Source organism: Rhinopithecus bieti, unplaced genomic scaffold (assembly GCF_001698545.2).
Source record: "Rhinopithecus bieti isolate Rb0 unplaced genomic scaffold, ASM169854v2 scaffold_1853, whole genome shotgun sequence".
In the NCBI taxonomy this organism is placed as follows: domain Eukaryota; kingdom Metazoa; phylum Chordata; class Mammalia; order Primates; family Cercopithecidae; genus Rhinopithecus; species Rhinopithecus bieti.
In genome coordinates, this window is record NW_016804151.1 from 2629233 (window position 1) to 2647394 (window position 18162).

Sequence of the window (18162 nt, forward strand, 5' to 3'; positions counted from 1 at the left end):
ATAGTGTGAAAAGCCTTAGAAATCTGCCTGGTGTTCTATTCTATTGTGATTAAGCTGGTATTCAAACCACAAGACAAAGTTCTTCCCGCTTTTTCCTCCTTTTTCCACAGGCAGGAAAGCCTTTCCCCATGGCCACCACTACCACCAGTCCCCTGGGATTTCTGCCACACCACCACCCATGTTCACTTAAGGCCCAAGGGCTCTTCAGCCAACTTGTAATGAATGCTGTCAGGCCTGAGACTCACCCTTCAGAGCAGAGGTCTCCCCTCTCGCTCAGGACGAGTTCAAGAATGCTGTCCAAGAGCCTAAACCTGGTCTTGGGGACCCCAAAAGCCTACTTGGTGCTCTGCCCCACTGTGGCCAAGCTGGTACCTGAGGCCAGCACATCTGAGTCTCACCCAAGGCCCACAGCATACTACCTGTGTATTGCTGTATTTACTCAAGGCCCGAGGGCTCTTTAGTCAGCAGGTGATGAATCCTGCCAGGTCTGGGTCTTTCCCTTCAAGATAGCAGTTTCTCTTCTGACCCAGAGTGTGTCTAGAAATGTTGTCCGGGAACTAGAGCCTGAACTGGGGGCCTCACAACTCTGCCCAGTGCCCTATTCTGCTGTGGTTGAGCTGGTATCCAAGATGCAGGACGAAGTTCTCTTTACTCTTCGCTCTCCTCTCCTCAAGCAGAAGGAAGGAGTCACTTTCATTGTTCTGAGCTGCGCTGCCTGAGGTTGTAGGATGGGTGGCACAAACATTCCCCCAGTCACCCTGTCTGCTGCCTCACTAGGTCACGCACTGCCCCGGTCCACTGACTCTGAGCCAGAACAGCATCAGGACTTGCCTAAGAATTGCAGTCCTTGTATCCTAGACTGCCTTCCAAGTTCACTTAGTAACCCAGAGCACTTTAGCCCACAGTGGCAAGCTTGCCGAGAAACTCAAGTTCCTGCCACTGGAATGGGCACTTGCCCTCCGGCTAGGACTGGTCTAAATATTCCCTCTGTGGGCAGGTGCTGGCTGAGTTCAGTACAGTTTTGCTTTCCACTGTTACAGGGCAGCACTAAGTTCAATGCAAACTCCCCCAGTTGCTGTGGTCTCCCTTCTCCAAGTGCACAGATTCTCTCTCTGCACCACACAGCTGCTTTGTCGGGGGAGGACAGGGGAGGGGTGGTGTCAGCAATCCATGACTGTTTTTCCTACCTCTTTAGTGCCTCTTTCTGCAATATGAATTTTAAAGTAGGTACTGGGATCGCTCACTTGATTTTTGGTTCTTATGAAGGTGCTTTTTTGTGTGCGGATAGTTGTTAAAATGTGGTGTTCCTGAGGGGGGGTGAGAGGGATGATCAGTGGAGCCTTCTATTCTGCCATCTTGCTCCATCCTCAGTAAACATTTTAAAAGCTAAAATGCCCTGACTTTGTTCCCCTTCACAAATCCCATGCCCCAAATGAAAGTAACCACTCTTAAGGGCCTGATGTACATCCTCCCAGGTGTTTTCTTAACTCACAAAGGCATATATGGGTTCTTTCATATATGGGTTCTTTCTCTTACTTTTTTTCATACTTACCTCTCTATCTTCATCTCCTGCTCTCCCCTCTCTGTTTCAGTGACCAAGGCCTCCCTGCTGTTTATTGCACATACCAGGCTGGCCCCTCCCTTAGGGCATATACAATTATGAGTCTTTCCTCCTGCATCTGCCTGGCTCCCTCACCTCTTTCATATCTTTACTCAAATGTCACTTTCTCATTGAGGCCTACCCTGCCCACCGGGTTTGGATTGCAGCTTGCCATCTAGTGCTAGCACAACCAACTTCCTCACCATGCTTTATTTATTTTCATAGTCTTCATTATTTTCTAATATATTATATTCATTATTTAACATGATTTGGGGTTTTTTTCTGAAAACCTCAGTGACATCGTAAACTCCATGATGGCAGAAATTTTCATATTTTGGGACTATTTCATCCATTGAGGTGTCCTAAGTGCCTGGAACAATGCCTGACATTTAGCAGGGGCTGGATAAATATCTGCTGAAAGAATTAACAAATGCAGTGGTGGTTTGTTTTCATGTTTTAGTTTTACTAATAATGTTTTGTTTTAAAACCTACTGATAATTTCTTTGGGGAATCCTTTCATTATTTTGAAGCTTCAAAAGTTGTCTCTTATCCTGAAAAAATAAGAATAGCCACAATCATGGCAAAAACTCACTTCACTGAGCATTTACTAGGTGCCAGGCATGGTGCTAAATTCTCGTACTTGCATTACCTAATTAAATCCTCACAGCAGCCCTCTGAGATGATCTATTATTATGCCCATTCTACAGATAAGTAATTGAAACTTAGATGAAGTAATGACCCAAAGTCACATACATCGTCACAAAGCTAACAAGTGTGGGAGATGGAATTTGGACACAGAAATAAACATAAACACCTAAATTATACTAGGGAGCAATGACTAACTTAAAACCTATTTTTTAAGAGTCCAGACAGAGAGCCAGAGAAAAGACGATAAGATGGCTACTGATTTCACAGCTGCATGGGAACAGCAGGCAGGCACCAATTTAGGCCCCACTCTGATGCGGTGGGGGATAGGGGTGGGACTCAGGGCTGTATACATAGCCTTCTGTGTGAGAGTGACAATCTGAGTTGCATGCAGTGCCTTGAGTCAGCAGACTCAAGTTTCCATGGGAACATACTATAAGACAAGCTACCTTGGCCACCATCCTGAGTGAAAATGACAGTGTTTTTGGAAACATTGTCATAAGTTCTTATGGAAGACATAACTACCATCAGTGGGCAATGGCATCCTTGAATAAGGATGCTCACGGAGTCATGTTTAAATCCCAACTTTGCTCTTATGAGTTGAGTGACTCTAGGCAGGTTTTTACATTCTCTGTGCTTCATCTGTGAGGTGATGCAATAGCACATACATCACAAGGTTATATTCATATTAATGGCATATGGTACATGGTAAGTGCATTATCATAGCTATTGGTATATAGCATGATAGTGCTCATAGCTATTGATGATAATAAATTATGATGAAATTCCACAAAAATGTTAAGAGCAATTAATCTGGTCCAGTGATGCTCAACTTTAACATGCATACAAACTACCTGAAGAGCATGTTGAAACTGTTTCCTGGATCTCATATTTAGAGATTCAATTCAATAGGTTGAGATGGGCCCACGAATTTGCATTTCTATCTAGCTTATGGGTGATGCCGATCCCTCTCATTTTATGGATAAAATCTTGAAAAATAAACACTTACCCCAAATTGCACAGCAAGCTATTGTCAAGGCCTTGACAACAATGCAGGTTTCCTGGCTCCATGTCCAGAGTCCTTTTTGCTGTATGTCACTGCTTCCTAATTCTAATTCTGGCCTTGAGAATCTAAGTCAGTAAACAAACTTTAAAATATTATTCTTACCTTACCAAATTCACTGTTGTAAATAAAATGACTATGAAAGTTATAGTGTAAAAGTCATAATGGTCGAGTTCTCCACATCCAATCACAATGCCAAAGAAAGTGTATATTAAATGTTCATATACACATGAAAAAATTCTTAAGAACCTAGGATGAAATAGAAATGACATTTTAAGGAATCATCTTAAAAATATATTTCCTTTTCACATAAAAGCATGTACCTTATATCTTCCATGATGTCTTAGCAGAGGCCCTTGCCTTCATCTCTGTTATAGTCAACACTTAAAAGAATTTTGTTGGATCTGAACACACCCAGTTCCATATTTTTCATTACCTTCATCACACCAATACCCATGGGCTGCTTCTCACAGTAGAATAATAAGAGCAAGGCAAAACAATGAGAACCTCCCCCCAAGGTGATGATTTATCAGTTTCTCTGGGATTCAGTGGGAGCATGTCAACTGTTGGGCCTGCTACTGCTAAACCCAGAGTTGTAGTTGCCACTAGGAGGTACCTCAGTAACTTGAACTTTGCAATAGCTAACAGGATCATCTCAATGCTCTCTGCACAACCTCTCCCTCTGTGACCCACACGTACTCTTCTATTTACTTTGAAAGTCTCCCCTGTTTGCTTTCCTGTCTACTGCATTCCTAAAAGTCTTGTAAGGCTAACTCGAATCTCATGCTGTCCATGAAAGCATCTTAAGCACCCTAGGTGGAAGTAGTCCTGCTCTGAATTCCTACGGTGCTGTCTGTACTAACATAGTTTTTAAGCAGAAGAAAGCATTACAATCACCCAGATTGAATTCTAAAATTGACAGAACCACCCCCAGAGATTCTTACTGAGTAGACCAAAGCACACGGGTTAGGGCAGGGGGCTGAGGCCTCAGTAGAATATATGTTCTGTTCTATATGGTTCCATGTGGTAGCATGCCTGGGTCAGAGCCAAGTATGACTTCCACAAGCAGATCTCAAGGCCTGCCTCCTCTAGATTCTCTCTCTTGAGACTTTCCCTTTCAGCTGACTGGGTAAGTGTATCTGCCCCACAAACCAGTCTCCTTATAGTTGGATCGCAAAATTTATGCTTGGAAAGAAGCATAAGGAAGCCTCATTTTAGCTGCAGACTTAAACCATGTTCTTTGATACACACAGCAGTACCCCAATCAAGGAGATAGTTTCATTCTCCAAGTGATTTCTATCTCTTGATTCAATTGATAAGGAACCCCTACAGGGAAGAGTTTGAGTGGGGGGACCTCAAACCCCAGTGCATAGTTTTCAAAAAATTCGGAAGTCATGGAATAACTGACTGACTGAGTTAAAAACTTTTTTTTTTTTTTTTTTTTTTTTTTTTTTTTTTTTTTTTCTTGAGAATGGAGTCTTGCTCTGTCACCCCAGGCTGGAGTGCAGTGGCCCGATCTCGGCTCACTGCAAGGCTCCGCCTCCCGGGTTCAAGCCATTCTCCTGCCTCAGACTCCCTAGTAGTCTGGGACTACAGGCCACCCGCCACCACACCAGCTAATCTTTTGTATTTTAGTAGAGACGGGGTTTCACTGTGTTAGCCAGGATGATCTTGATCTCCTGACCTCGTGATCTGCCCACCTCGGCCCTCCCAAAGTAGCTGGATTACAGGCGGGAGCCACTACACCCGGCCTGAGTCAAAATACTTTTAAAAAAAATTCAACTCAAGCCTGTAATCCCCAGCACTTTGGGAGGCCGAGACAGGTTGGATCACGAGGTCAGGAGAGTTCAGACCATCCTGGCTAACAACGGTGAAACCGCCGTCTCTACTAAAATTACAAAAGATTAGCCGGGTGTGTGGGCGGGCGCACTGTAGTCCCAGCCTACCGGGAGGCTGAGGCAGGAGAATGGCCGTCAACCAGGAGCGGAGCTTGAGTGAGCTGAGATCCGGCCATCCGGCCACTGCACTCCAGCCTGGTCAACAGAGCAAGACTATAAAAAAAAAAAAAAAAAAAAAGTCATGTGAGTACAGTGGCTCATGCATGTAATCCCAACACTTTGGGAGGCTGAGGAGGACAGATTGCTTGAGCCCAGGAGTTCGAGACCAGCCTGGGAAACATGGTGAAACCCCACCTCTACAAAAAATACAAAAAATTAGCCGGGTATCCTGGTGCATGCCTGTAGTCCCAGCTACTTGAGAGGCTGAGGTGGGAGGATCACTTGAGCCCTGGAGGTGGAGGCCGTAGTAAGCTTTGATAGCGCCATTTGCCCTCAGCCTGGGAGGCAAAGCAAGATCCTGTCTCAAAAATTTTTTTTTCAAATCTCTCCACAGGACCTAAAAAATGCACTATGTATACAGTAGAACTTGAATAAATACGTAATTATTCACACATATTATTACTTTCTTATATAAACATGTCTGCCACTTAACAATGAGCACCTCTGAGAAGGGACTTATTTTTGTAGCCCCACACCTAGGATGCAATATCCAGACCACAGTAGACATTAAGAAAGGATTGGTGGAATGGGTGAAAAAATAAACAATTGAGTGAATAAAAAGTAATTTATAATGATGTCAACAGACAGCACCACTGAGCTCTGGAAACTGTCTAAATTGAGCATTACACCAAGTAGATGTTCTATGAACTGGTTATTCCCAAGCTTCTAGATTTAAAAACACTGTAATGTTTCATTCACATACACACAAAACTGGAATAGTTTTAGGTGCCCACGTTTTTTGTTTGTTTTTGTTTTTGTTTTCTGAGACGGAGTCTCGCTCTGTCGCCCAGGCTGGAGTGCAGTGGCGTGAACTTGGCTCACTGCAAGCTCCGCCTCTGGGTTCCTGCCGTTCTCCCGCCTCAGCCTCCTAAGTAGCTGGGACTACAGGCACCTGCCACTACGCCTGGCTAATTTTTTCTGTATTTTTAGTGGAGACGGGGTTTCACCGTGTTAGCCAGGATGGTCTGTATCTCCTGACCTCGTGATCCGCGCACCTTGGCCTCTCAAAGTGCTGGGATTACAGGCGTGAGCCACCGTGCCCGGCCGCCCATGTGTTTTCATTTTGCCAAGTAGAAAAGAAAATACCATCTTCTGTCATTGGAATGTCATAAAAGAAAGGACGTCATAAACAACAAAAAAGTAGGATGGACATAATTTCACAGTAATGCATAGTCCTTACATTAAATAAATAAATTTTCATGGGAAAACTCAGGATTATGGCTTATTTTTCTCAGTTCGACATTTGTTTTCATCTGATGTGGGAATTTCTATATTAGATGATGATTTGGTATTCAATAATTCTGAACCAATTCTCTAATTTATCATAGTCTTTCAGGGAAAGGCTGACATTTCTCTGCAGAGACAGGCAAATGATTTTCCCTCTATCCAGAGATGTCCATATGGCATTTATTACCCGGAGTAAAGGGTAGGTAAGAGTTTTGTTGATGTTACATTTTTCTGCTACTCTTCTTTTCCAGCTTTTCCCACATTAATATACTGTTATTTAGGCATATTATGAAGGAAACAAAGGAAAAATGTATCTTTAAATCCCCATGGTTCAAAGTAAATTTTTATCAGGTTACATGCAACAAAAACACCATGGTTTCTGAGCCACTGACACTTTATTCATAACAGGAGTATCAATTAATGCTGATAATTGTTGGCACCTTAAATTATTTTCAAATATAACTGATAACAAAAATAAAATTTTCAAGATAAAAAAAGGTTATTGAAAAAGAGTTTTACTAGTGTCCATGAAGGCGAGACCCCTTATGCACTAAACTGCTAAGAGATCCATTAAAGGTCACCATAGGAAACTTACTTAGTAATTACAAATTCTATCTTCGGTTTAAAGGTTAAAGAATCTAAATTCAGTCCTACAGCGACTAAGGCAAGAGTGCCTGACATTCCTAAAAGTTCCACTGGGGAGAAAAAGAAACAAATGAATCAAATGCATTGTATTCATATCTGTACACTGAGATACTTTATCTTGAATAAAGAATTGGTGGGAATCTTAAGAGAAGTAGTAGTTCTTAGAAAGTTGCTTCAAGGGATTGACCTAATCCAGTAAACCCAGGACTGGCAAACTTTTTCTATAAAGGGTCAGATAGTAAATATTTAGTGTTTGTGATGCATACAGCCTCTGTTACAATCGCTCAACTCAGTTGTAGTACAAAAGCAGCCATAGATAATATGTAAACGAATGTGTCCAGTGAAATTTGGTTTATAGACACTGAAGTCTGAATTTCACGTAATTTTCATATGCCACAAAATATTCTTTTGTGCCATTTTAAAATGTAAAAACCATTTTTAGCTAACACGCAGATTTGGGCCAAGAGTCACAGTTTGCCAAGTCCTGCTGGAGACCATCACTGAGGATAGGGCTAATGGAAAAGTAAGTTCAACAGCCCTCAGGGTGTCCTTTAAGCATCTCAGAAATACTGCACTACATGTGCTGGGAGTTGTGAGCCAAGCTCAGTACTTCTGATGACTCCAGTTCCTTACACCTGCTTTTCTTTTGCAGATATAGACCTCCCTAATTAAACTTGTAATTTGCTGGGCTCTAAACAAATGTGTAAATGTATTAATAGTCTGAGGCAGGAAACCCAACCTGAAGGATATTTGAATACCATAAATACTCTGCAGTCTTAGGCTGCAGAGTCTTCAAATAGAACACTAAAACCATCAGACAGAAAGGAAGACAAAGAACATGAAAGATAGGATTGGAAGAGCTTTGGGGCAAAGCAGAGCTGGTTGCTTTTGGAACGTGACCTCAACTTCCTCCATTAGTGGCCCTGTAACTATAAAATAGGTGTAAAATAGTTGTGACTCATACAGTTGTGAAAATTAAATTAGAAAACATGAAAATGTTTGCCACACTTTTAAAGCAATGAATAAGTGATAATACTATCATGCTGTTAATTGTTTTTATCTACTTTATTACTTAGTAAATTAATATTGTTCATTAATTTAAAGAGGAGTTTACTATTCTTTTGGTTTATCTAATCACTTAAGTTCACTTTAGACTTCTTTTTATCTACTTATTTAACTGAATTTACTTTAAATAACCAATGACAATAAAACCAGGAGTGCCACAAACTGTGATGACTGGGAAACTATCTTTCAATTTCCAATTCTCTATAATTAGTATTTTATAAAGAAGGGAAAATGGAATAAGCTCCAGTTACAGGCAACAAGGGGATGCATTGTTTGTAGACTTTTAAAACAATTATAAAGATGACAAAAACTCCTTCTACTTTTTATTATCTCCATTCCCCCCAAAATTCTAAACACTGTCACTTGACAAAACATTCCTCCTTGCTAGGATGGAGGAATCCCTTGTGGAATGCCTCTAGCCTACACTTTTATAGAACCCGTGTTCTTTCATGAATTATACATCAACACTCAAAGAGGTGACTCTCCAACCTCAATCAGATGCTCTCTGGACTTAAGCCAGTTGATGGTATGTTCATTAGTCAGGGAAAAAAACAAAATTAAACAACGTGAAAGAAATGTAACATTAGAGAATGTATAAGTGAGAATTTTATCTACATTTCAGCTTTCTGGCTATGGAACATCTCCTTGTAACACTGCCTTTTTCTGACTTTGCTTTCAGGAACTTAACTAAGTATGAGTAAAGGACTGCCTGAGGTTGTTTTTTAATTCCTGAAGCAGAGGAAAGTGTAATAGAGGAGGGAGGTGTATTGGTTTCCTGGGACCGCTATAATTGCATAGCACAAACTAGGGGGCTTCAGCCACAGAAATGTATTGTCTCACAGTTCCGGAGCTAGAAGTCCAAGACCAGCAGGGTTGGTTCCTCTGAGGGCTGTGATGGAGATTCTGCCCCAGGCCTCTCTCCTAGCTTCTGGTGGTTTCAGGCATTCCTTGGCTTATAGCTGGTATTCTCTCTGTGTCTTCACATAATCTTCCCTCTTTGTGTGTCTGTCGCTGTGTTCAAATCTCCCCTTTTTATAAGGATACAGTCATACTGGATTAGGACCCACCCTAATGACTGCATCTTAACTTGGTCATCTACAAAGGTCTTATTTCCAAATAAAGTCACCTTTACAGGTATTGGAATGTAGGACTTCAGCATCTTTTGGGGGGACCAATTCAACCTAAAACAGGAGGCTACCTAGCAAGCTTTCATTCTGAGCAGTGGTACAGTGCTGCCTTGAAGCTACAAAGAATTATTGGCTGAAATCAGTATATATAGCATACACAGTGCTGACTCTGGGATGTATTTAAGCCTGAATGGTTAAAGCTAAATTCCTACCTTCTATCGTTCATCTACACTCTGCAGTAAGTCTTACCTGATCAAATGCAACCAAAAGACAGATACTTCCTCTCTGCTGGTGACCGCTACAATCTCAAAGGCATAATTTCTAGAGAAAATCATCATTCTCTTTAAGGCTGATTCTTAGAGACCTGGTACCTGCTCAGGAAAGTTAATTGTTAATTTTTTAGTAACTTTGTGAGCAGGTTGCTAACCAAAGCCATCCTTGAAATCAGCCACGGTAAATGTATTTATCCCATGAAAATTGACAAGCACTACAAATCGGGGCTTTTTCTCTTCCCAGAGAGCCAATTTACCACCCCATCACTGCCTAACTCAGTCTCCCCATTTTATAGGTGAAGGAACTGAGGGTAGAGCTTAAACTAGAACCAAGGTCCTGGCTCAGTTCTCCATGATCTCCACCTCCTAAAATCTAAATCACAAGTGTCTCAATTGTTTAAGGATCTTTTACTCCACAGCTATGTGACTTATACACCTTCATATAAATCAGCTTCAAAGTCTTATTATGCCATTTAGTTAGCATAAAATAATCAAACTTCATAATGCTTAAAATATTTTGGTAAACATTTGATTTGAATTGAATTGGGGTTGAGCTGAATTGATCAGCTTTTTGGCTGGATACCTGAATGAGCATAAGGAATTCATACTGCTTAACCAAACAACCCTATTCCAACTTGAAAAGTTGTATGTCAGAAATGGGAGTCTTCTAATGTGGCAATAAAGCTAAAAGACTCTAGGGAACCCCATTCTACCTGCGTGCCCTCAATTCATATACATCTGGTTAGGATGATGCCACACATTGACTGGAAGCACCTCCATTTTTTAGAAGGAAAAGGGAATAGGAACTCATATTTATTGACTGCCCTGCCTTGAACCCAGTGATGTGCTGGTAAATGTTTAAAGTCAGCTCTTTTCTGCAATCATACAGGCAGTAAGGGGAAAAAACTTTTTAAAACCCAGTTCAAGGTTGGGGCAGTAGAGAGAACTCTGAGTTGCAGTGAAGCACTGTCTTCCAATTTCTATGGTGTAAAGACTTTCACTGTGGCCAATTTCGAGCTCTCAACATAATGTCACTTGAACAGAGTTTGAAAGAGAAGAGCATAATCAGCTCTGGCAAGCCAGCAAGAGCTATCAGCACACCAGCAGGAGTCATATGACAGATTATCTTGTTAATGCCTGCAATACCCTTAATACATTAGGTGATATAACACTTTTTTTTTTTTTTTGAGATAGAGTCTCACTCTGTTGCCCAGGCTGAAGTCCAATGGCATGATCTTGGCTCACTGCAACCTCTGCCTCCCAGGCACAAGGGTTTCTTGTGCCTTAGCCTCCCCAGTGGCTGGAATTACAGGCGTGTGCCACCACACCTGGCTAATTGTTTGTACTTTTAGTGGAGACAGGGTTTCACTATATTGGCCAGGCTAGTCTCAAACTCCTGGCCTCAAGTGATCCACCTGCCTCAGCCTCCAAAAGTGCTGGGATTACAGGTGTGAGCCACTGCACCCAGCCTATCATACCACTTTTAAAGCTAAGGAAAGTGAACCGTAGAGAGGTTAAGTAATTTTCCAGGGTCACCAAGCTAACAAATTGCAGAGTTGAGATTTGAACTCAAGTCTGCCTAACTCCAAAGCTCTTCTAGGACTAGTAGCAGTTTATTCAACCAACATGTGTTGAATTACTATCAGGCATATGGTAAGCTCCAAACATAGAAAAGAGAATAAATAAAAAGATGACTAAGAGCCTCTACCTCAAGGAACTCACAGTCTAGTAGAAAGATAGACTAAATTAAATTTTTTTCTTCAAACATTTAAGGCATCTATAAAAAACAGCACAGGAGAGGGGGAAAATGAAGAAATTTGAAGGAAATGAGCCTTCAGCAAATGCTTTCTGTAATTTTTCTGATTCAGGGGAGTGAGTAACCCTCAGGTGGCAATTAATCTGTAGAAGAAGCAGCGCTTTTAGGTAACTGGAGGTGAAAGAGAAGTAATTAACCTCTTGATACCTGAGGTCTTTCAAGAACTGAAGTTGCTTCACTGTGTGAGATGACAGCAAAAGTGGAATTTGACAGTTTGACCACAGTTATGTCTCTTAGGGACCGGGCACCTCAGTCAGGCCAGTAAACACTTAAATCTCCATTTCATTGGACTAAACTAGCTGAAGGTCAGCCAGTGCTGGGCACTCTTACTCCTGTGATTATTTCACTCTCCTGCTTCTCTTTCAACAATACATATACCTCTCCTTTCCCGACTCCTAGCCTAAGTAAGGGCTGCCATTTCTATAGTCTCCTCAATTTGGCATCCATTGAATTAAAGGCTGTTGATCTAGAAAAGCCTCAGGAGCATCTCTTCCAGCCTTCTCAGTTTGCAGATGATTTGTTCTCAGGATTATAGCAGAAATGAGCTCAGTGCTGATTCCTCTGCCTGGGGAATACCAGTGACTATATACAAATTCAAAGGAAGAGTTCAAAAAGAATAAGAGAGTAATCACAGAGAATAGTGCAAGGAAATTGGACACGGAGTTGAAATAAAAAGGATATTAAGAAAGACCAGGAAAGAGCTAGAGGTGAGTTAGATAATATGAGAAGACACACAGTGGGACCACAAAAAGGAGGAGAAGCAACTGGATTCAAGATCAGGAAAAAATAAACATGTATAAAGCTTACTTTAAGGACGGTAACTTTTGTATTTACTTCTGCCTTACCAATATAGAAAGTCATGTACACCATTGAAAAGCAGAGAATTATATTAGTCAGCATATTGCTAAAAACATCAGCCAATATACATCGAATGATTTTTGCACACCAGTATCCAAATATTATGCTTCCCAAAATGTCTAAGCTGAGTCCAATGCCTACATGTAAATCTAAAAAAAAAGAGAAAGAAAAAATAGGAAATGAAAACTTGAGCTTTAACTTTCGTTTCTTTCATTGATGGCATTTGGGTCTTTGCACTTTGGTTTACGTGTGAGATTTTGAGCGGGGACCTTATGTTTCAGCAAATAGGAGTATGTCTCGTGAAAGTCTGTTAAAAGCCTCTCTCAGAATAACCTTCCCTTACAGTCTGCAGCTTAAGGTTTGCTTCTCTAGAAGATTCAAATGTCCTCAGGAGAAAGGCAAGGAGAATAAATGTGAAAAACTTGTGACAAATGGGTTTAGAGTGAATGTCTAAACAAAAAAAAATCTAAATTAAAAATTTTTTGATAAACTAGTCAAGACCAAGCTAACTAGGCCCAGGGTCACTGCTAACCTGCAGTTAGTTTATGACCCCTACCCCCAGCCCAGGAGACATTAGAAAATGAAGATGAGACATTTTCATTAGTCACAATAACTGGGGGCACTAGTGGCAGTTCGTGGGTAGCTATAAGGGTAGTCCTAAATTACAAAGTCCTAAATGACAAAAATTGTTCCACCCCAATGCCTGGTAGCTCCCTCACTGAGAAGCACTGCACACCCCTCTTTATTCATTAATATTTATTTCTCCTTTTAGTATCTTCCTCCTCTTGTGACTATCACAAAAGTATATCAGAAAAACACATTTTCCCCCTTCATACTGGGAGTTTTTTCCCCCTTTTCATTTCTACTAGTAACACATCTGGAAACCTAGCAAGGCAACAGCTTCATATCCCAGTGGGCTTTAGCTGCAGGAATCTGGCTCTTGTCATTTCCAGGACTGGATTCTCCAGTCCTGCGTAGAATGTTCTGCTTTCACTCTCAGACCCAAATCCAGAACCAAGCCAATTCTTCGCACTCACTCACTGAGATCCAGATTGATGCAGGAAAGAAGTAAATCTGAGCGAGCTGACACTATATTGTGTCTATTGTGACACTATATGTGTGCACACATGCATTTATGCATATTGAGAAAAACAAATACTTTTTGAATGTTCTTTCTCCCTTAATGTGCAAGAACACACACGCAGTACTCCTTCGGGTATCCATAGGGCATCGGTTCCAAGAACCCCTTTGGATACCAAGATCTACAGATTCTCAAAACCCTGTATATAAAATAGCATATTATTTGCATATAACCTACAGCACATACTTCTATGTACTTTAAATCATCTCTAGGTTACTTGTAATACTTAATACAATGTAAATACTCTATATAAATAGTTATTATACAGTATTGTAATCTGCATTTTTATTGTTGCATTATTTTTGTTGAGTTTTCTGAATATTTTGATCTGCAGTTGATTGCATCCATGGATGCAGATGGCCAACTATGATTTTTTCTTGTTACTTCATATATCATTGTAATCAGCACAAAAGTAAAGTATAGAAAAGGCAGCAAAGTTAAAACATCTTGAATGTATTTTAATTTTAATGAGAATGATTTTAGAAAATATACAGACAAAAAAAAAAATGCTCCTACCTCTAAAATAGAAAAGCGGATTCCATTGCCCCGAAAATTTCCAAGAAAACTGACGTGATGCTACAAATGATCAATGATTCTCCTCTAATGAGATCAATGTACATTTTAGAAATGCCTGAAAAAGGAAATACAAAATATAACTCAATATGCTGCATGAAAATTATGTTCTTGCACAGGAAGCAGAAACAGAAGAGAGAGAATAGAAAAAGAAAAAAGAGAAAGAACAAAGCAGCTATGACTGGGATAGACCTGCAAGACAATCACAGTCACCATTTCTATATTTCTATATTGCGCCTCCTGTATTTGCAATGGCAAAGAAACATGGTGATAGCACTGCTCGTATTGCTCATTGTCTCAACTGTACTTGAGTCTCAGAATGAGACAAATACTTCTCAAGATACCACATTTAATAAACCTGAATAAAATTTGAATAAACCTGAATCAGATTCCAAAATAACCTCATTTTAGAAATAAGTACAAAATAGGACACAACAATTCTGCTCCTAGGTATATACCCAAGGTAATTGAAAATGTATGTGCACACAAAGATTTGTACATAAATATTCATAATAGTATTATTCATAAGAGCCAAAAGGAGGAAACAACTCAATGTCTATCAGCCGATAAATGGATAAATATATGTGATATATCCCTACAATGGAATATTATTCCTCCACAAAAAGAAATGAAGTACTTACTGATACATATTACAACCTGAACCTTGAAAACATTATACTACATGAAAGAAGCCAGACACAAAAGTCACATATTTTATGATTTGATTTATATGAAATGTCCGTGATAGACATAGAGACCAAAATAGATTGGGTGTGATTTCCAGAGACTTGAGTAGATAAAATTCCACAGCCAAATTTCCATCTAACATCATTTTCTTTTGGCCTAGAAGACATTTAACAATTTTGCAGTGCAGGCCTGCTGATGATAAATTCTCTCAGCTTTTGTATGTTTAAGAAAGTCTTCATTTTGCCTTCTCTTTCAAAAGATATTTTCACTGAGTGTAGAGTTCTAAGTCTGTTGTCATTATTTTTGTTCCTCTAAATACAATGTGTCTTTTGTCTCTGGCTGTTTTTAAAATTTTCCCTTTATCATTGGTTTTAAGGAATTTGCTTTTATGTGCTTTTGTGTAGTCTTTATAATTCTTGGGCTTGCAGTTTATTGAGCTTGTTGAATCTGTAGCTTTCATTATTATCAAATTTAGAAACTTTTTCTCCAGGATTTCTTCAAATTTTTTGTTCCTCCTTCTCTTTTCTTTTGGGAACTCATACATTAGGTCATTTGAAGTTGTCCATAGCACAATGATGTTCACTTCATGTTTTCTGGTCTTTTTCTCTCTGTGTTTCATTTTAGATAGTTTCTATTGCTACATCTTCAAGTTCTCTCATCTTTTCTTCTGCAGTGTCTAATCTGTTGTCATTAACAGTCATAATCATCTCATTTTACTACTTGTTACTATCTTTGACTATGACAGAAGGCATAAATATACTGGTTAAACAGGTTGAGAGACTACTAGCACATTTGATCTATCTGGTGAAGAAATCCTTTAATTCTTCTCTCACATTTGGTGAACTAATCAGAACAAATAAGGTATAATGCTTGGTGTATAAAGTTTTGGATTTGATTTATATTTTTAAAAGTAAGACACAACAAGAATTACTCTCCACCTTCTCTTTTGGCTTAATGTGGACCTAATTTATATTGATTCATTGTAAAATTTGGAAAAGAAAAGAATAAAACAAATCTTCTATAATTCTATGATGACCCAGATATAACCATTTTAAAGTTGAAGTCCTTTTCTAAGCATATGGTTCTTTTACTCAATTGAGATCACACTAACACTCTGTATTTTATTTCTTCACAAGATCCTCTTCCAGATTTGCTTTAAAATAAGAGTTAAGCCCTTACACTCTTTTAAAACAGGTAATGGATAGACAATTTCCTTTTAACTTACATATGAACGTCTACTACATTTTTGACTGGGCCAGTCCACCTTAGATTTAGGTTGCATAGGTTTACAGTGCAGACAGGCACCTCATCAAAAGAAACACCACTAACATTATAGAAATTGTAGTTCTGTATATTATGATAATTTTAGGCATTTGGCAAAAAATAGTTTTTCCTTAAAAAAATTAATGTATTATGACTATTAAATAGAAGAAAACTGTTTTGAAGGAAGAACCATTTATCTAATTCACATAAAGAGACAATATGATAGTCCAGCCAACACCCAAAACAAGTGAGAGTGACTTTCCCCATAAAATTAAGTCAAATTTGTCTTATCAGGAGACAATGCTACTAGATCCAGAATCCATCTAACCTCCTGAGTGTTGCTGACTTAAAAAAATATATAAATTAAGAGCCAACCCAATACCTTCACTAGTTTTGTCTTAAAGAAATAGAAGACTTTCAGCCGCATGCATTGGCTCATGCCTGTAATCCCAGCACTTTGGGAGGACGAGGTGGGTGAATCATCTGAGGTCAGGAGTTCGAGATCAGCCTAGCCAACATGGCAAAACCCCATCTCTACTAAAAAATACAAAAATTAGCCAGGAGTAGTGGCACATGGCTGTAATCCCAGCTACTCAGGAGGCTGAGGCAGGAGAATTACTTAAACCCAGGTGGCAGAGGTTGCCGTGAGCCAAGATTGTGCCATTGCACTTCAGTCTGGGGTATAGAGCTAAACTCCACCTCAAAAAAAAAAAAAAAGAAAAAAGAAAAAAAAGAAAAGAAAAGAAGACTTTCTACTGTACTCCTTTTTTTGAAAAAAAATTGAATGTTGAAACTGCAATAAATAACATTTATAGTTTATTATAACCATTTACAGTCAGGAGAGTGCAGAAAGGACAGCAGGAAGAAAAATGAGGTAACGAAACACGAGGTAAATACAAATGGTTGAAAGAATAAGACAGGTAAGGAAAGACAGAAAGAAATTGTACTTACAGGAGCAAAGAGAAAAAAGAGAACAGGATCAGAGTCTTTGGGAAACATATCTACCCTGTAACAATTTAGAACAGAACCTCCAAAAGTGCCTAAAACCCTATGTTTTCCCAGCTATGAGTATAAAAATAAGAATATCACATGCTGGAAAGGTTGGAGGTTTCTCACTCCAATCATAAGGTAGTATATTTCCACTAAATACAACTGATATTTTAAAATTTGTTAGGAAAATATTTCTGAGTCAAAAAACAGAAACCATAGCATATAGCCATTCATGTTGGTACTTCTGTGTTAATAAAACCTGACTTTTTGACCCAGCAATCCCATTACTGGGTATATACCCAAAGGAATATAAATCATTCTACTATAAAGACACATACACACGCATGTTTATTACAGCACTATTTACAATAGCAAAACCATGGAACCAACCCAAATGCCCATCCATGATAGACTAGATAAAGAAAATGTTGTACATATACACCATGGAATACTATGTAGCTGTAAAAAGGCATGAGATCATGTCCTTTGCAGGGACATGGCTGAAGCTGGAAGACATCATCCTCAGCTAACTTACACAGGAACAGAAAACCACACACCACATGTTCTCACTCATAAGCAGGAGTTGAACAATGAGAATATATGGACACAGGGAGGGGAACATCACACCCCGGGGCCTGTTGCGGGGTGGAGGTGAGGGGAGCGAGCTTAGAGTACAGGTCAATAGGTGCAGCAAACGACCATGGCACACATATACCTATGTAACAAATCTGCACATTCTGCGCATGTATCCCATTTTTGTTGTTGTTGTTGTTGTTGTTTATAGAAGAAACAAAGAAAAAAAAAAACCTGACAATAGGGGGATATTTCAGAGTGAAATCATCTTCCACCTTACCAAATAATATGGGAAATAGTGCAGGACTCCAAGTCCTCTTGGGAATAAGCTTTTATTGAGTAACATATTTGAGTGCCAGACTATATCTTTGCCCCTTTTCTTGAAGATAAACTATAACCCCCTCCACCACCTGCCAAACCTTAGCTACTTCAAATGGAGGCAGTTCTAACAAGAGGTAGCAAGGCCTTGGAATAGTCTCGTTACGGATCTTTAATGTTTCTTCTTATTGGTAAACAAACTCACCAACTTAGAATATCTACCTTGTGGCTGAGAATTCACT

The 18162-nt window shown here is 39.6% G+C and overlaps 1 protein-coding gene across 1 annotated transcript in view; it reads right to left on the reverse strand.

The window, feature by feature from the left end:
- Window positions 1–18162, reverse strand: part of SLC9C2 (solute carrier family 9 member C2 (putative)) — a 107851-nt gene that overhangs the window by 73451 nt on the left and 16238 nt on the right. Inside the window, 5 exon segments of the mRNA XM_017866919.1 lie at window positions 3414–3557; window positions 7188–7287; window positions 12363–12533; window positions 14041–14076; window positions 14079–14147. Coding sequence (XP_017722408.1) covers window positions 3414–3557; window positions 7188–7287; window positions 12363–12533; window positions 14041–14076; window positions 14079–14147 — 520 coding nt within the window.